This window comes from Trichechus manatus, unplaced genomic scaffold (genome assembly GCF_000243295.1).
Source record: "Trichechus manatus latirostris isolate Lorelei unplaced genomic scaffold, TriManLat1.0 scaffold00047, whole genome shotgun sequence".
NCBI lineage: Eukaryota > Metazoa > Chordata > Mammalia > Sirenia > Trichechidae > Trichechus > Trichechus manatus.
Genome location: NW_004443983.1, coordinates 1,567,611 through 1,582,325, shown reverse-complemented (window position 1 = coordinate 1,582,325; position 14,715 = coordinate 1,567,611). Strand labels below are relative to the sequence as shown.

Genomic DNA, 14,715 nt, shown 5'->3' with positions numbered 1-14,715 from the left:
ATGACTTTCCGTCTTGCTGTGGATGTTATTCATCTAAATATCTTTCTGGTAATTTTTTATTTTGAAATAATTTCAGTCTTACAGAAAAGTTGCAAGAATAATATAGACAACTTACATCTATCCACCCATTTTCTCCACAAAGTGTTAACATTTTATCCCATTTGCTTTATTATTTTTCTTTTCATAATATGTTGTTATTTTTTGAGCCATTTGAGAATAACTTACAGACATGATGTCCCTAAATACTCTAGCAGCATTTCCTAAGAACAAGACATTCTCTTATATTCACAGAACAAGTATCAAAAGCGGGAGGTTAACACTGATACAGTACTATTATCTAATCCATAGATTTTATTCATATTTCACCTATTGTCCCAATAATTCCTTTATAGCAAGAGAATAGTAATAATAATAATAATGAAAATGAAGAAAGAACTGATCAGGGTCTATTCTGGGATCATACTTTGCATTTAGTTGTTAGGTTTCTTTAGTTTCTTTTAATCTGGGATAGTTCCTCAAGCTGCCTTTGATTTTCATGACCTTGACATATTTGAAGATTACAGGCCAGTTATTTTGTAGTGTATTCCTCAGTTCTTCTTTATTTTTTTTTTGTGACTAGATTGTATTTATAGATTTTTGACAATAGTAGTATAAAAGTATTGTGTCCGCTGTGATTTTTTTTAATTTTAATTTTTAACCTTATTATTATTTTTTTGATAGAGACCCTTCTTTCATGTGGTTTACTAATCATCCATTTAACAAATAGTTACTAAGCACTTCCCATTCAAGGAAGTGTAGAGGATACGAAGATAAGACGTATCAGTTCTAGCAAGGACCTTATAGACTTCAGGGAAAGAGGTATAAATAAAAATAACTCCTTGTCCGGGAGGATTTTATCTTATGAATAAATAAAAAAATGCTCAAGTTTGTCATGCATGAACTTGTTTAGTTTATTGCAAGGTAGTCATGGCAAGGCATGCAAGTAAGACCTCAAGACATTCATTTAGCATTAGAGAATCAGAATTAACAATTAAAATGTTAGTTTAAATGTTAGAGACCGGATCTTTAGACTTTAGGCTTTTACCTTTAATGGATGGTCTTGGGGAGAAGACTTGACCACCCCTTGAACTCAGGGGAGGTCTCGCGTAGCTAGGGTTTGAGGTCGGCTGTGGCTCAGTTTTCAGACTGAGAGTCAGAGAGACGTTTTGCTTCTGTCCTCTCTGAAAATGAAGAGAATCTATGGGTTTATATACCCTGTGTGCTGCCATGTTCAACTATAATTGGTGTGTTTTATTGCCAGTTAAGGAATTGTTGTATGACATATTTATGTTTTGTTAATTTATATTATGTTTTATTGCCAACTAGGGAATTGTTGTATGACTTATTTATATTCTTGTTTGCTGCATGTTTCAAGGCCAAGTTAATTAAAAATTTATGGGAATTGTTTAGTGACCTAGTTATGTTTGGTTAATTTTTAGAGATTTGATTACTGTTAAATTCCGTTATCACAGAGTGCACAGCCCAATATCAGAAAGTTATTTATGATATACTTCTATTATCTTATTTTCAAGGTTAGAACTTTCTAACAACTTGTAGTTAGAGAGCATTACAGAAATATATGTTTCTAGGTTCAAAAATTCTCTATTTAGAACTTCACATTCATATTATAAGTGACTTATACATCAAATCTGTTGCCATTGAGTCAATTCTAATTCATAGTGATCCTATAGAACAGAGTAGAACTGCCACATAGGGTTTCCAAGGAGCGGCTGGTGGATTCGAAATGCTGGCCTTTTGGTTAGCAGCCTGAGCTCTTATCCACTATGCAACTAGGGCTCCAACTTATGCATAAGTGTTTAAAACTATTATAAAAGCATTATAACAGTGTAAAAGCATTAGAAGCATACATAATAGTGACTTACACATCTGCATTTTAAGAACGTTACAGAATCAGGTGTTATTTGAGAGCATACAGAAAGTGTACCTAACACTCCTTTAGTAGCCTTTTGTGATTTTTAAGGGATATATCTCAAGACCATCACTGATCTCCAAGTTTCCAAATGACATGTTCTCATCAAATAGCTACCCCCCCATTAAATACTGTGAAGTGTAACTGAAATTTTTATAGATTCTTTCAGAGGCTTATGTTGTTGTTGTGTAATCGAGTCGATTCCAACTCATAGCAACCCTATATGACAGACTAGAACTGTACCATAGGGTTTCCAAGGAGTGGCTAGTGGATTCAAACCACTGACCTTTTGGTTAGCAGCCTGAGCTCTTAACCACTACGCCACCAAGTTTAAGGATTATATAAATGCAGGGCTAAAATCATTCCTAAAACTTTAAAAATAAATCCTGCCACTTAAAGAAAATGAATACAATCTGTTTTTCATTTTTGCAGTTATTATCCATGGCCTCACAGGTGACTGCAAAACTCTAGGTGATGGTGGTGAATGATGACGCTCCCACCTGAGCCATGTGGACCATGACCTGAGCCACTGTAGAATTGGAAGTGCAACTCTTACCCCAAACTTCTGTATTCTTGCTAAGAACTTTCCCTTTCTTAGACATCTTCCGTTATTATTAGCACTAGTTATTAGCCTTCCACAAAGAAAAGTTGTATGGCTATACAAGAATCATGGCTGTGAAGTAGCACGTAAAAACCCTGGGTGAATGAGAGGGCAGGTGGACAGCTAAGAACCTTCATTAGCTAAGAGATGCTCCTACACTATACACTACACTATACCACTAAGGTGTGTTTGGTCCAGTTGGTTAAGAGCTACGGCTGTTAACCAAAAACTTGACAGTTCGAATCCATCGGCCACTGCTTGGAAACCCTATGGGACAGTTCTACTCCATCCTATAGGGTTGCTGTGAGTCAGAATTGACAACAGCAACAGGGAGTGGGCTTTTAGGCTTACTTGTGAAGAACAGTTTTTTGTTTTTTTGTTTTTGTGAGGGATTAAAACCATTCATGTTAAATCTGGTGAATGCCAGAGGTTTGCTTTTCTTGAGTCTTTCCTTTCCCTTCCCTCTTTCTTTCTGTCTTTTATACAGATAATAAATGAAAACACATACTATTAAGTGCCAGTGAGAACACAGGGCTTTTGCTTTTCATGCTACACTTCTAGTACCTCATATATTGCCTGACACCCATAGTAGAAACTCAACAATGAAGTGAGTGAATGAAGTACACAAAGCAAAAGGTCCCCTTCTTCTCACTTTCCCCCCTGCCCCCAAAAGCAACCATTATCTTCAAGTTCTTTATTTTGGTTTACTTGGCAAAGTCCTTTTCTGTATAAAGTTGGAGTGATTTAAGTTTCTTTTTGGAGCAGGGCCTAGCTAAGCAGAATGTAGTTAAGCACTCTGGGTCTTCATATGCGTGTGTAGCTTTTCCTTGACCTTAGACTGAAAGTTCCTTGCCTACTCTTAAGGAGGGCGATGTGATTGTAGCTCCTTCACTCTAGCAAGAGAAAGCATGTTCATGAGGCTGAAGCTGGAAGAGTGGAATTGGGCTTCCTGGATGACTGGCCTCATCATCATATATGAGGAAGTTAAAACTTTCTAGAATATAATTTTGGCATACCCATACCCATTGCCGTAGAGTCGATTCTGACTCATAGCAACTGTATAAGACAGAGTAGGACTGCCCCATAGGGTTTCCAAGGCTGTAAATCTTTATGGTAGCCCACTGCCACATCTTTCTATGATGGAGCAGCTGGTGGGTTCAAACCGCTGACCTTTTAGTTAGTAGCTGGGCGCTTAACCACTGAGCCTCTAGGGCTCCTTAACTTTGGCATAAAACTCTATAAATGTTATATATAAAGGATTGAAGGTAAAATTTTAATAGTTTTCCCAGCTGCCCAGCTATTTTGTTATATACAAAAACAGGCAGCAGACTAGTCCCTGTTTCTGGGATCCTTAGTCTTTCTGTTAGAAACAGTGTGCTAAAGAAAAAGAAGCTTATTTTAATGTTTATTCACAACAGTTAGGGCAGTACATATTTTACAAATAAATTGCAATGGCTAACAAACCAATTAGAATATTTTTCAAATTGATCTTGGCTACTTTGCTACCCACATGATGAAACCTTTGATGAATTCAGGTATTTGAAAAGTGACTAGGTTAAAAGTCATTGTGTATTCTCTCCACTCAACCCAACTAACATGCAACTATTTTAAAGCTTGATTTTTCTCCTTTGTTGACTGTAGAGTTTTCATTTGAATGTAAAGACCTTAACCATGTAACATAACTTGGCTTAACTTCCTTATATTTTTCTATATTAATTCACATTTGAAATATCTTTTGTATAAACTTTTTATTGAGGAAGAACCATTATTGATTTGACTGCTTTGAAGAACTTCTTTATAAAAAGGACAGCTTGACAAATAAAGGATCTTCTGAATTTTTCTAAATGACAGATTATGTATAAACTATAGATAGACTAAGTACTATATTAATTTGGAAAGTATTTTTTCTGCATTTTGTTTAGTCTGTTTTATCCTCATGTCGTGAAGGAAAAATGATGCATATTGGTTTCTTCCTGTTTTTCTCAGCCATTGATCTAAAAAATGGTTCTGGAAAAACATATCAAGGCCCTGCAGAAGGCTCTGCTGATATAACCATCATAATTTCAGATGAAGATTTCATGCAGGTGGTCCTGGGCAAGCTTGACCCTCAAAAGGTAATATTCTCAAAATGATCATTTATTCATCATTATTGCTTCCTATTTGATAATTGCACATTTTGAACTGACTCTAAAATTATGGTTTATGAGACAGATTCCTTCTTATTTATAAAAAGATATGAACCAAACCAAACCCATTTTTCTCGAGTTGATTCCTAATCATAGTGACCCTATAGGACAGAGTAGAACTGCCCCATAGGGTTTCTGAGGTTGTAATCTTCATGGAAGCAGATTGCCACATCTTTCTCCTGCAGAGTGGCTAGTGGGTTCAAACCACCAACCTTTAGGTTAGCAGCTGAGCACTTAACCACTGCACCACCGGGTTCATTGAAGAAGACACAGTTGGTACCAGTATTCTGGTTGCCAGATAATATACTTTTTTAATGGCGTTTCAGCTGATGCTGAAAATGGACTTTTTGGTTGAAATTCTTCTTTGACATACAGCAAAGCAATATAAAACTCACATCTAGACTTTTTAATGTATTATGTCAGTAGTTCATAGGTGAAAAACCATATGGTATTTGCATAAACAGAGAAAACCAAACCTGTTGACATCAAGTCGATTCCAACTTGTGGAGACCCCCTGTGCTACAGAGTAGAACTGCTTTTGGCTGTAATCATTACAGAAGCAGTTTTCCAGGCCTTTCTTCCATGGAGCCACGGGGTGGTTTTGAATAGCCAACCTTTAGGTTAGTAACCAAAAAAAAAAAACCCAAATCTGTTGTTGTTAAGTAGATTCGGACTCATAGCGACCCTATAGGACAGAGTAGAACTGTCCCATAGGGTTTCCATGGAGCAGCTGCTGGATTTGAACTGCCAACCTTTTGGTTAAGAGCCGAGCTCTTAACCACTGTGCCACAAGGGCTCCTCTTTAGGTTAGTAGCCGATTGCAAACTGCTTGGGCCCTGGGCCCTGTATATTAATAAATACTTAATAAAATTAAACATTCATTTCTGATATATAAAATTAAGGATTTCTAGAAAACTGGAAATGGAAGGATATTTTAACATAATGCAAGTGTCTTAATTTATGGTGAAACATTTAGAAATATTTCAGTGGAAAATCATAATTAAAACAAGAGGTCCCTCTCTGACCATTGTTAATATTGTTCTGGAACTTTTGGCCAATCCACAAACATATAAAATTGAAGTAACAGATGTAGCAATTAGATTAGAGAAGAAAAATTTGATATTTTCAAATCATATGACTATATAGCCAGAAATCCCAAGAGAATCAACTGATAATTTCTTAGAATGAAGAAGTTCAAAGAAGTGGTTGAACGTACAGTAATTATCCAAAAATAGCTTTCATCTAGCAGCAAATCAGAAAATGTAATTGAAAAATATTTTTATTTATAGTAACAACCGAAACTACAAAATATCAGTGACTACCTTGACAGTAAAAGCACAGCGCTTATTTGAAGAAAACTATATAATTTTATAAGGAACAGAAACTGTTTGAATGAACAAGGAAGTGCACTATTTTCTATGATAGGAAGACTAATTTAAAAAGGATTATGAAGTAGTATACAGGTTAAGAATATGGTCTTTGGCATCAGAAAAATCTCAGTTTGAATCCTGGCCCTATCATTTAATCTCTAAGCCTCACATCTCTCATTTGTTAAATGACTATAATAATAGTAATGATCTCAAAGGATGGGAACTAAATCAGAGAATATTTATAAAGAACTTAGAATAGTGCTTGGTGCAGAGTGAATGAGGCCTTGGTTGATTTCTTTCCAGGAATTTGTTTAGTACCCACTCTGAGTCAGGAATTGTTCTAGGTGTTAGATGAACAAGACAATGCCCCTGATGTTGTGGACCTTAGTTTTAGAGGGGCTGATGGAAAAGAAATATAATTTCAGGTTTGAAGAAAAATAAAGCATAGAAATGGGTAGAATAGGGATTGGCAAACTTTTATATAAAAACAGGCAGCAGACTAGATTTTGTGCATGGGCTGTTGTTTACCAACCCCTAGCTTAAAGTGTAATGGGTAGGAGAACTGTTTTAGATGGAGTTGTCAGAAGACACCTGATAGAGACCTGAACTAAGTGAAAGAATGAGCCATGTGGCTAAGGAAACCACTAATGCAAAGGTCTGAGGCAAGAGTCTTGGCTTAATGAAGTACTGTAACAGTGAAGAGGCCGGTAAGGCAAGTAAAATGAACAGTGGGGAGAGTGGTAGGAGCTGGGATGAGACAAGTGGACAGGGGTTGTATCACACAGGACCCATAGATCTTGGCGAGGAGTTTAGATCTTATTGAATGTGATAGGAAGCTCTCAAATTATGGAATGGCAGCATTTGATTTATAAAGGTAATTCTGGCCACTGAATAGAAAATTGACTTTGGTGCAGAGAATGGATAATCAAGATGTCTTTTCTAGATATGTTATATTTGAGATGCCTATATTAAAGGGAGACCTCGTAGCACAGTGATTAAGAGATCAGCTGCTAACCAAAAGGTAGGCAGTTCCAATCCACCAGCTGCTCCTTGGAAATCCTGTGGGGCAGTTCTACTCTGCTGTGAGCCGCTATGAGTTGGAATCGACTCGACAGCAGTGGCTTTAGGTTTTTTTTTATACATAAAGATTAAGTGTAGGGTTAGGGAAACATTTATATAAGTGCTAGGAATATAGACATTTGAGGGGTGAATGGATTATTTAGTGAGTGGTACTAAGACAGTTACATATAACTATTTAAGAAATGATAGTACTTTACTTCATTCCATATGCCAAAGTTGAAACCATATAGAATATAATTAAATGTAAAAAAATAAAAGCAGAGGCAAAAACTTGATGGAAACCTAGGTGTATATTATTATTAATGGTAATCCTTAAAGAAATCCTAATTAATATCAGGGCTTTTCTAAACTCATTTGACTCTCTTACCTTTTTCCCCACCTTGATGTTATCTATCATCATTATTATTCTGTTCAAAGACCTTAACTCCTAGTGTACAGTCTTTCTCTGCCACCAGCTCTTGCCAACAGACTTAGTGGTTTCTTTCAAGATTCATAAAAATGATTTCTCCAACAAAATGGACTCTTAGTTTATTGATCTCACTTCTAATTATCTTTTACTCCATTCCATGCCAGCTTTAGTCCTTATTAGCAGCATAAAAGTATAGCTCAATATCTGTTTTAAAACACTGCGTTTTTCCTAACACCATCACCTACAATTCCATTAACTTGTTATGTAATTCCTACTACTACAATTAAACTTCATTGAGGCTCTAGTTTATTGACACTACCCCTTTTTATTCATCGGCTCCCTTCTGTCTTTTCTTCTCATTCAGCTTAGATTCCATGGACCATCTTCATAATATCTCCCTTGAAAATACCTTCAACTCCCTTATCTCTCTTTCATATTACTTGCCTAGAAAACCTCACCGTGTTTTAACCCCACTTTCCACCATCTTTGCATCTGCATCTGAATAGATAAAGATGGCAGGAGAAAAGTTATACAGCCAAACTGGCTTTCCTTGAAGTTTTTGATCACGAATCTCAAATAGTCTCTAAGCACTGTCTAGAAATCTTACAGTTTTCCACTAAGCTTCCGTTCCTGTTGTCTGAGGTGATTATTTCATACTTGTTTCCTTAAAACTCCCACACCCTTATTTTTCCTTCATTTTTAACTAATGACCTTTATGCTTCACTGAAAGGACCAAAAAAAAAAAAAAAAAAATTTCAGATAAGAACTTGCACCTTCCCATCTACCAGATCTATTCTACCAACATCTGCGTTTGTCTTCTCTTTCTTGTGTCCTGTTACATTGAAGGAAGTCTCCCTCTTCCTGTGAAAGACTAGTCTCTTCATTTCTGTTCCAGATATCACCTACTCAAGGTCATTGCTGCTTCTTTCTTCCTTTTCTGCATCAGTATCTCCCATTCTACTAGATAATTCCCCACAGTATACAAGTAAGTTAACATCTTGTGTTTAAAACAAATACCTTGCCTTGACAGCAGATACCTATCAAACGTATATCATTTCTCTATTCCTTTTCATAAAGAATTGTCTAAGCCAGTTGCTGTCCAACAGAAATATAGTGTGGGCTACATATGTAGTTAAAAAAGTTAAACAGAAACAGGTGAAATTAATTTTAATAATATATTTTAGTTAACCCAATACACTCTCTCATCACTTACTGAGATGGTTAGGTTCCAAATACCAGGTCTTTATGTGAGATCAGTGTTATGTGAAAATGGAGGATGACCACATCAGATTACAAAATGGAGGATGACTGTACGATTACATAACTGCCAAACTGCTGAGAATCATGGCCCTGCCAGGCTGACACATAAACTTAGCCATCAAAGCTGGTGTTACTCTCGCCTCGCATCTTGGCATTCATTTCTGCCAGACGTACATCGTTAATGTGCAAAATAGATAGTATGTTTTTTGCTCTTGACATAAATAAGAAATATTGGATAATGAGATAGTTGTTAAGTGTGGAGAAAGTGTATATTCAAATCTTATCATTTTAACATGTAAGCAACATAAAAATTATTAATATTTTATATCTGTTTTTCAGAATCCAGTGTATGTTTTATACTTATATACAGTGCGTTTCAGATGGAACTAGCCACATTTCAAGCCACATGTGCTAGTGGGTAATTTATTGGGCAGCAAGGTTTAAACATTCTGTCTTGTCTTTGCTCTTCTGTCCTCTCTTATCTGGCTTCCACTTGTATCACTCCATTGATAACTGTTCTTGTATCACTCCATTGATAACTGTCTTTCAGTAGCAGTCAACTAGGTTAACAACCAACTTCTTGAAATATTTTCATCTTTTGGCTTTCATAACACTATATTCTCTTGTTTTGCTTTTTTCACCTCTGACCATCCCCAGTCTCCCTTGGTGTCTTTTCCTATTCCCAACCATTAAATTTTGGTTTTCCTCTTGGTTTATTTTAGGGCCCTCCTCTATATAAACACTCTTTTCCTGAAATGAATTAATTCATCCAATGATATTTAAAGCCATCTGTATGTTGACAAAGGAGCCCTGGTGGCAGAATGGTTAAGCTATTGGCTGCCAACCAAAAGGTTGGTGATTATTTAAACTCACCATTCGCTCTGTAGGAGAAAAGACCTGGCAATCTGCTCCTGTAAAGATTACAGCCTAGGAAACCCTACTCTATCTTATGGGGTAGCTGTGAGTTGAAATCCACTCAATGACACAAAACAACAACAACATACGTTGATAACTCACGGGTTTCAGTGTGTTATTCTGTCATCTTCTCTGACCTCCATAGTCACAGAACAGCTTTCTGCCTGACTTCACTGATTGGATGTCTCACGGCATCTCAAACTTACTGTGTGCAGTATAGAGTTCTTGGTTTATTTTTCTCCCCTAGTCTTTTCCTTTCTAGTAAATGGCATCATCATCTATCTACCCAAATTAATAAACCTAGAAATGTAAGAATTGTCTTAGATTCCTTCTATGTCTCTAAATACATTTCATTCTTAAGTCCTGCCTGATCTTTTTCCGAAATATATCTTGAATCAATTTTCTTCTCTTCATCTATAGGGATATCACCATGATCCAAGCCTCCATCATCTCTCACTTGGCTTAATAATACAACAGCTTCCAGACTAGTCGTACTGCTTCTAGTCTTGCCTCTCCATCCAGTCTGTTCTCTACTCAGGAGCCAGAGTAATCCTTTAAAAATGTAAATGAGACTACAGGGCATTCCACCTAATAAAAAAGACTCCAAGGATATATTGTTTTGCACCTAGATAAAATCTGAACTGCTTATTACCATGTCCTGTATCTCTTGCACATCTTTCTGTCTTTATCCCACACCAGTCTCCCCATTACTTATAATGCTTGTTTCAGTTACATTGTCTTTCAGTTCCTTCCTATCAACTTTTACCTCTTCAGTGTGTATACCATTGTCTTTTCTATCTTCCTGGATTGTTCTTGCTCCTGCTATTTCTGTGGCTGTCTTCATTTCATTCTTCATGCTGCCTTCGAGGAGGCATTTTGTAGCCATTTCATATAAAGTAATTCTTTCCTGTTATACTCTCTTGGGGCACCCTATTTTCTACTTTATACTATTTGTGACAGACTTTAATTATTTATTTACATTTTTTTTTAACTCCCCTACTTTAACGTTCGCTCCATGAGAACAGGAACAGTTATCGATTGCCAATGCCTAGAATATTGCCTAGTATGCAGTAGACAATTAATAGTTGCTGAGTAGATTAAAGCAAAGAAGGGAATAAGGAGCATTAATTCAATAGCAATAGGTTAGGCTAGGTAGAAAATAGAAACTTCTGCATGTCAGACTTCGTAAAATATTCCCCTAATCCTGGGGAAAAAAGAAAGGAAAATGATAATAGACAATATGTTAGTAATAACATAAAAAATTCTACAAAGCATTAAAACCTTATTAGAAAAGGTGGGCAAAAGATATTAACCAATAGTTAATGAAAGAAATACAAATGACTGACACAGAAAAGAAAAACTATTTTTCCAGCATCCAAAAATAGTAAATTAAAGCATATCATTGTTGCCTCAGATTTTCAAAGATTAAGAAAATAGTATTGTTAAGGTTACTGTAAGAGAATTCACATGCTGCTGGTGGGAATATAAAATTGGTGTAGTCTTTCTAGAAAGCACTGTGGCAGAGGTTACCAGACTTTCCTTGTTCATGGCACCCTTATAATCTCAACAGTTTTTGCATGGCACTCCTAGACCAAAAGAAATACCTAACAGTTCTGTTTATTAAATAGTTAGGTCCAAACAAGAGTAGCTTTTCGAGTTGTGTTGAATAGATACTGCTGTATGTCCTTCAGAAAAGTAAAATATTCTGGGGACTTCTGGTAACATGGCGCTCTAGGCAGAAGCACCACGCCGTCCCTCCACAGCAAAGATCTGAAAAACTAAGCCAAACAGAGAAAACAGCAATCCTGAAAACCTAAACATCAAATGAAGAGTTAAAGAACTCAGCCAAGCACCAAATGGAATAAGAAACTGACAGAGAATACAGAGCGAGGAGACGTACACGGAGAGGCCCCTGTCAGCTAATGCAGCACGGATCCGCCATCTCGGACTCCTATCAGATACAAGCAAATGAGGGTACGAGAAAGCAGCCTCATGGAGCTTCCAGCAGGAGACAGAACAACCAGTAACTGGTGATATATGCTTTCCCACTCCCAACCCCTCTTCACACCCACTCAGCCTCCTCTGCTTCCCACGGCCACGGTCTCTTGTCCGGGAAGTACTGGCTGCTTGGATTCCACCCGCCTGCACTGGACGAATCCCTGAGTGCCATTTGTTGGCTGCTGATGTTGCTTTTTTCCGCTTCTTTTGATTTCTTGCTTACCTCTCACCACCCCCCACTCCTTTTGATCGAATACCTGACTTTGTGTGCCATATTTGCTTCTTCCTGAGGGGCTGTGGACCTCCGTTCGAGTGTGGAACTGCTTCCCCTTCTGTGTTGCCATGCTGGTGGGATCCCAGGGCTTTTGTTTGTTTGTTTTCCTTTTCTTTTCTCGAGTTTGGAGCCCGTTCTGGCCGGGCGGTGCTGTGCGGCTTGGGACCTACCCTCTCAGCTTGCGCAGACACGCAGAGGAATCCCTGAGAGCATTTTTTTTTCGTGTTTTTTTTCCTTCTGTTTTTCTTGTTCTTTTTTTTTTAAAATTTGTTTTGTTTTCTTTTCCCTTTTTGTCTTCCTTCATTACTCAGTTTCTCGTCTCTCTATACCTTCCTTCTCTTCCTGTCCCCTGAATACCTGGCACTGAATACCTCTGTGCCTCCTAGCCAACTTCCCAAGACCTCGGACCCACACCAATCGGATCCCAGGGAACTTTGCTGTTCTTTTTCCTTTCTAATTTTTATTCTTTTCTTTTCTTCTTCTTCCCCTTTTTGTTTTCCTCCATTTCATAGTCTCTCATCTCTCCACTCCAATGGCAAGCTCCCCTAGCACTCTTTTTTGTTTGGTTGTATGTTTTTGGCTCCTGTTCCTCTCTCTTCTCTCCTGTACCCATCTTAGCTTCACACATCAGAATCTCCCCCCTCCATTCTGCCTACCTGCACTGTGCGTTTAACATCACACCACCAAGCAGCACAGGCACGGCCTACCTGAACCTGCCCTGCACTGATTACCGACCCGCCCTGGTGGCTGTAGTAAGTGCCACAAAGAACCCATCCCAGCAACTCCTCTTCAGCTAGACCTGCCCTGCTGTACCATATCTGAGCGACTGACCCTGCCAGTTGGAGAAGGAGGGGAAAAGTATCGTGCCCACAGATGAGCAAACAACAAAGAACATACAGCCCGCCTGCTCAGACATAGTGAAATAAAACAAAAAAGATGAAACAAACAAATCTACAATTCAATAAATGAGAAAAATAACTACTGAATGCCCCGAAGACAGCAGACAATATCAAAACATTTACAAAAACAGGACAGGATGGTTCCAAAACAAAACACCAGTTGACTTTCCAGTAGAAGAAAAGGCACTAGAACTACCTGATAGGGAATTCAAATCTCTAATACTCAGAATTATCTAAGAGTTGAAGCAAAAAGCAGACATACATGAGGAAAAAAGAGACAAATTCATGGAAAAGGCAGACAAATTCATGGAAGAATTCAGGAAAATACTGCAGGAACAAAATGCCAAAATAAATTCACAACTAGAAATTATAAAAAAACAACAATTAGAAATCCAAAAGATAAACAACAAGATTTCAGAAATGGACGGTGTCATAGAAGGGCTGAGGAGCAGATTTGAAATGGTGGAAGACAGGATCAGTGGAATTGAAGACAAACACTTGGATACAACTCTGTTTGAGGAAAACTCAGAGAACAAAGTCAAATGAAGAGACCCGGAGAATTATGTGGGATGCAATCAAAAGCAAAAATTTGCAAGTGATCGGAGTTCCAGAACGGGGAGAGAACAGAAAACACAGAGAGGATCATTGAAGAACTCCTGACAGAAAACTTCCCCAATATCATGAAAGATGAAAAGCTAACCATCCAAGAAGCTCAACGAACCCCATATAGGATAGACCCCAAAAGAAAATCACCAAGGCATATCATAATCACACTCGCTAATACCAAAGACAAAGAAAGAATCCTGAGAGCAGCTTGTGAAAAACAAGAAGTCACATACAGAGGAGAAACAATAAGACTAAGCTTAGATTATCCGGCAGAAACTATGCAGGCAAAAAGGCAATGGGATGACATATATAAAACCTTGAAAGAAAAAAATTGCCAGCCGAGAATAATATATCCTGAAAAATTCTCGTTCAAATATGATGGTGAAATTAGGACATTTCAGGATAAACAGAAATTAAGGGAATAAGTAAAAACCAAACCAAACTTAAAAGAATTGTTAAAGGGAGTTCTTCAATCTGAGAACAAACAACTAGGCTCACAGGCTGAATCTAGGATGCAGGATTGTACCATTTCTAGGAAATGAACTCTCAAGGGCTATCCAAAACCAAAAGAAATACAACAGGGAATCAGAGCAGTTAATCTGTAAATGTCAACAACATCAGAACAATAAAAGAGGGAATAAACGGTGTAGATATAGAACCTTCTAATGGAGAGGAAGGCAAGGCGATACCAAGTAATAATAGATTGCTTCAAACTTAGATAAGGGTAAATTTCACGGTAACCACAAAGAAAGTTAAGAAACATACTCATCAGAATAAAGAGGAAAAACATAAAAGTCTCAGTAAAAACAAACCTACAAAAACAAAAGAAATGAAAAAAAAATTCACAAACAAAAGGAATTCAGCACAGGAGAGTAAGAAGAACAAAGAAAATGTCAGCACCACAAAAAAAAGCATTACAAAATGACAGCAATAAACTCACATCTATCAATAATTACACTGAATGTAAACAGACTCAATGCACCCATAAAGAGACAGAGAGTGACAGAATGGATAAAAAAACAGGATCCATCAATATGCTGTCTACAAGAGACACACCTGAGAAACAGAGATGTGAATCTATTAAAAATCAAAGGTTTGAAAAAAATATATCAAGCTAACAACTACCAAAAAAGAGCAGGAGTGGCAAT

At 37.3% G+C, this 14,715-nt stretch overlaps 1 protein-coding gene across 2 annotated transcripts in view; it reads left to right on the top strand.

The window, feature by feature from the left end:
• Positions 1–14,715, top strand: part of HSD17B4 (hydroxysteroid 17-beta dehydrogenase 4) — a 118,302-nt gene that overhangs the window by 96,474 nt on the left and 7,113 nt on the right. For both annotated transcript variants that reach the window (XM_004376966.2, XM_023731935.1), the window contains one exon: positions 4,557–4,684. In XM_004376966.2, coding sequence (XP_004377023.2) covers positions 4,557–4,684 — 128 coding nt within the window. The remainder of the gene's footprint in view (positions 1–4,556; positions 4,685–14,715) is intronic.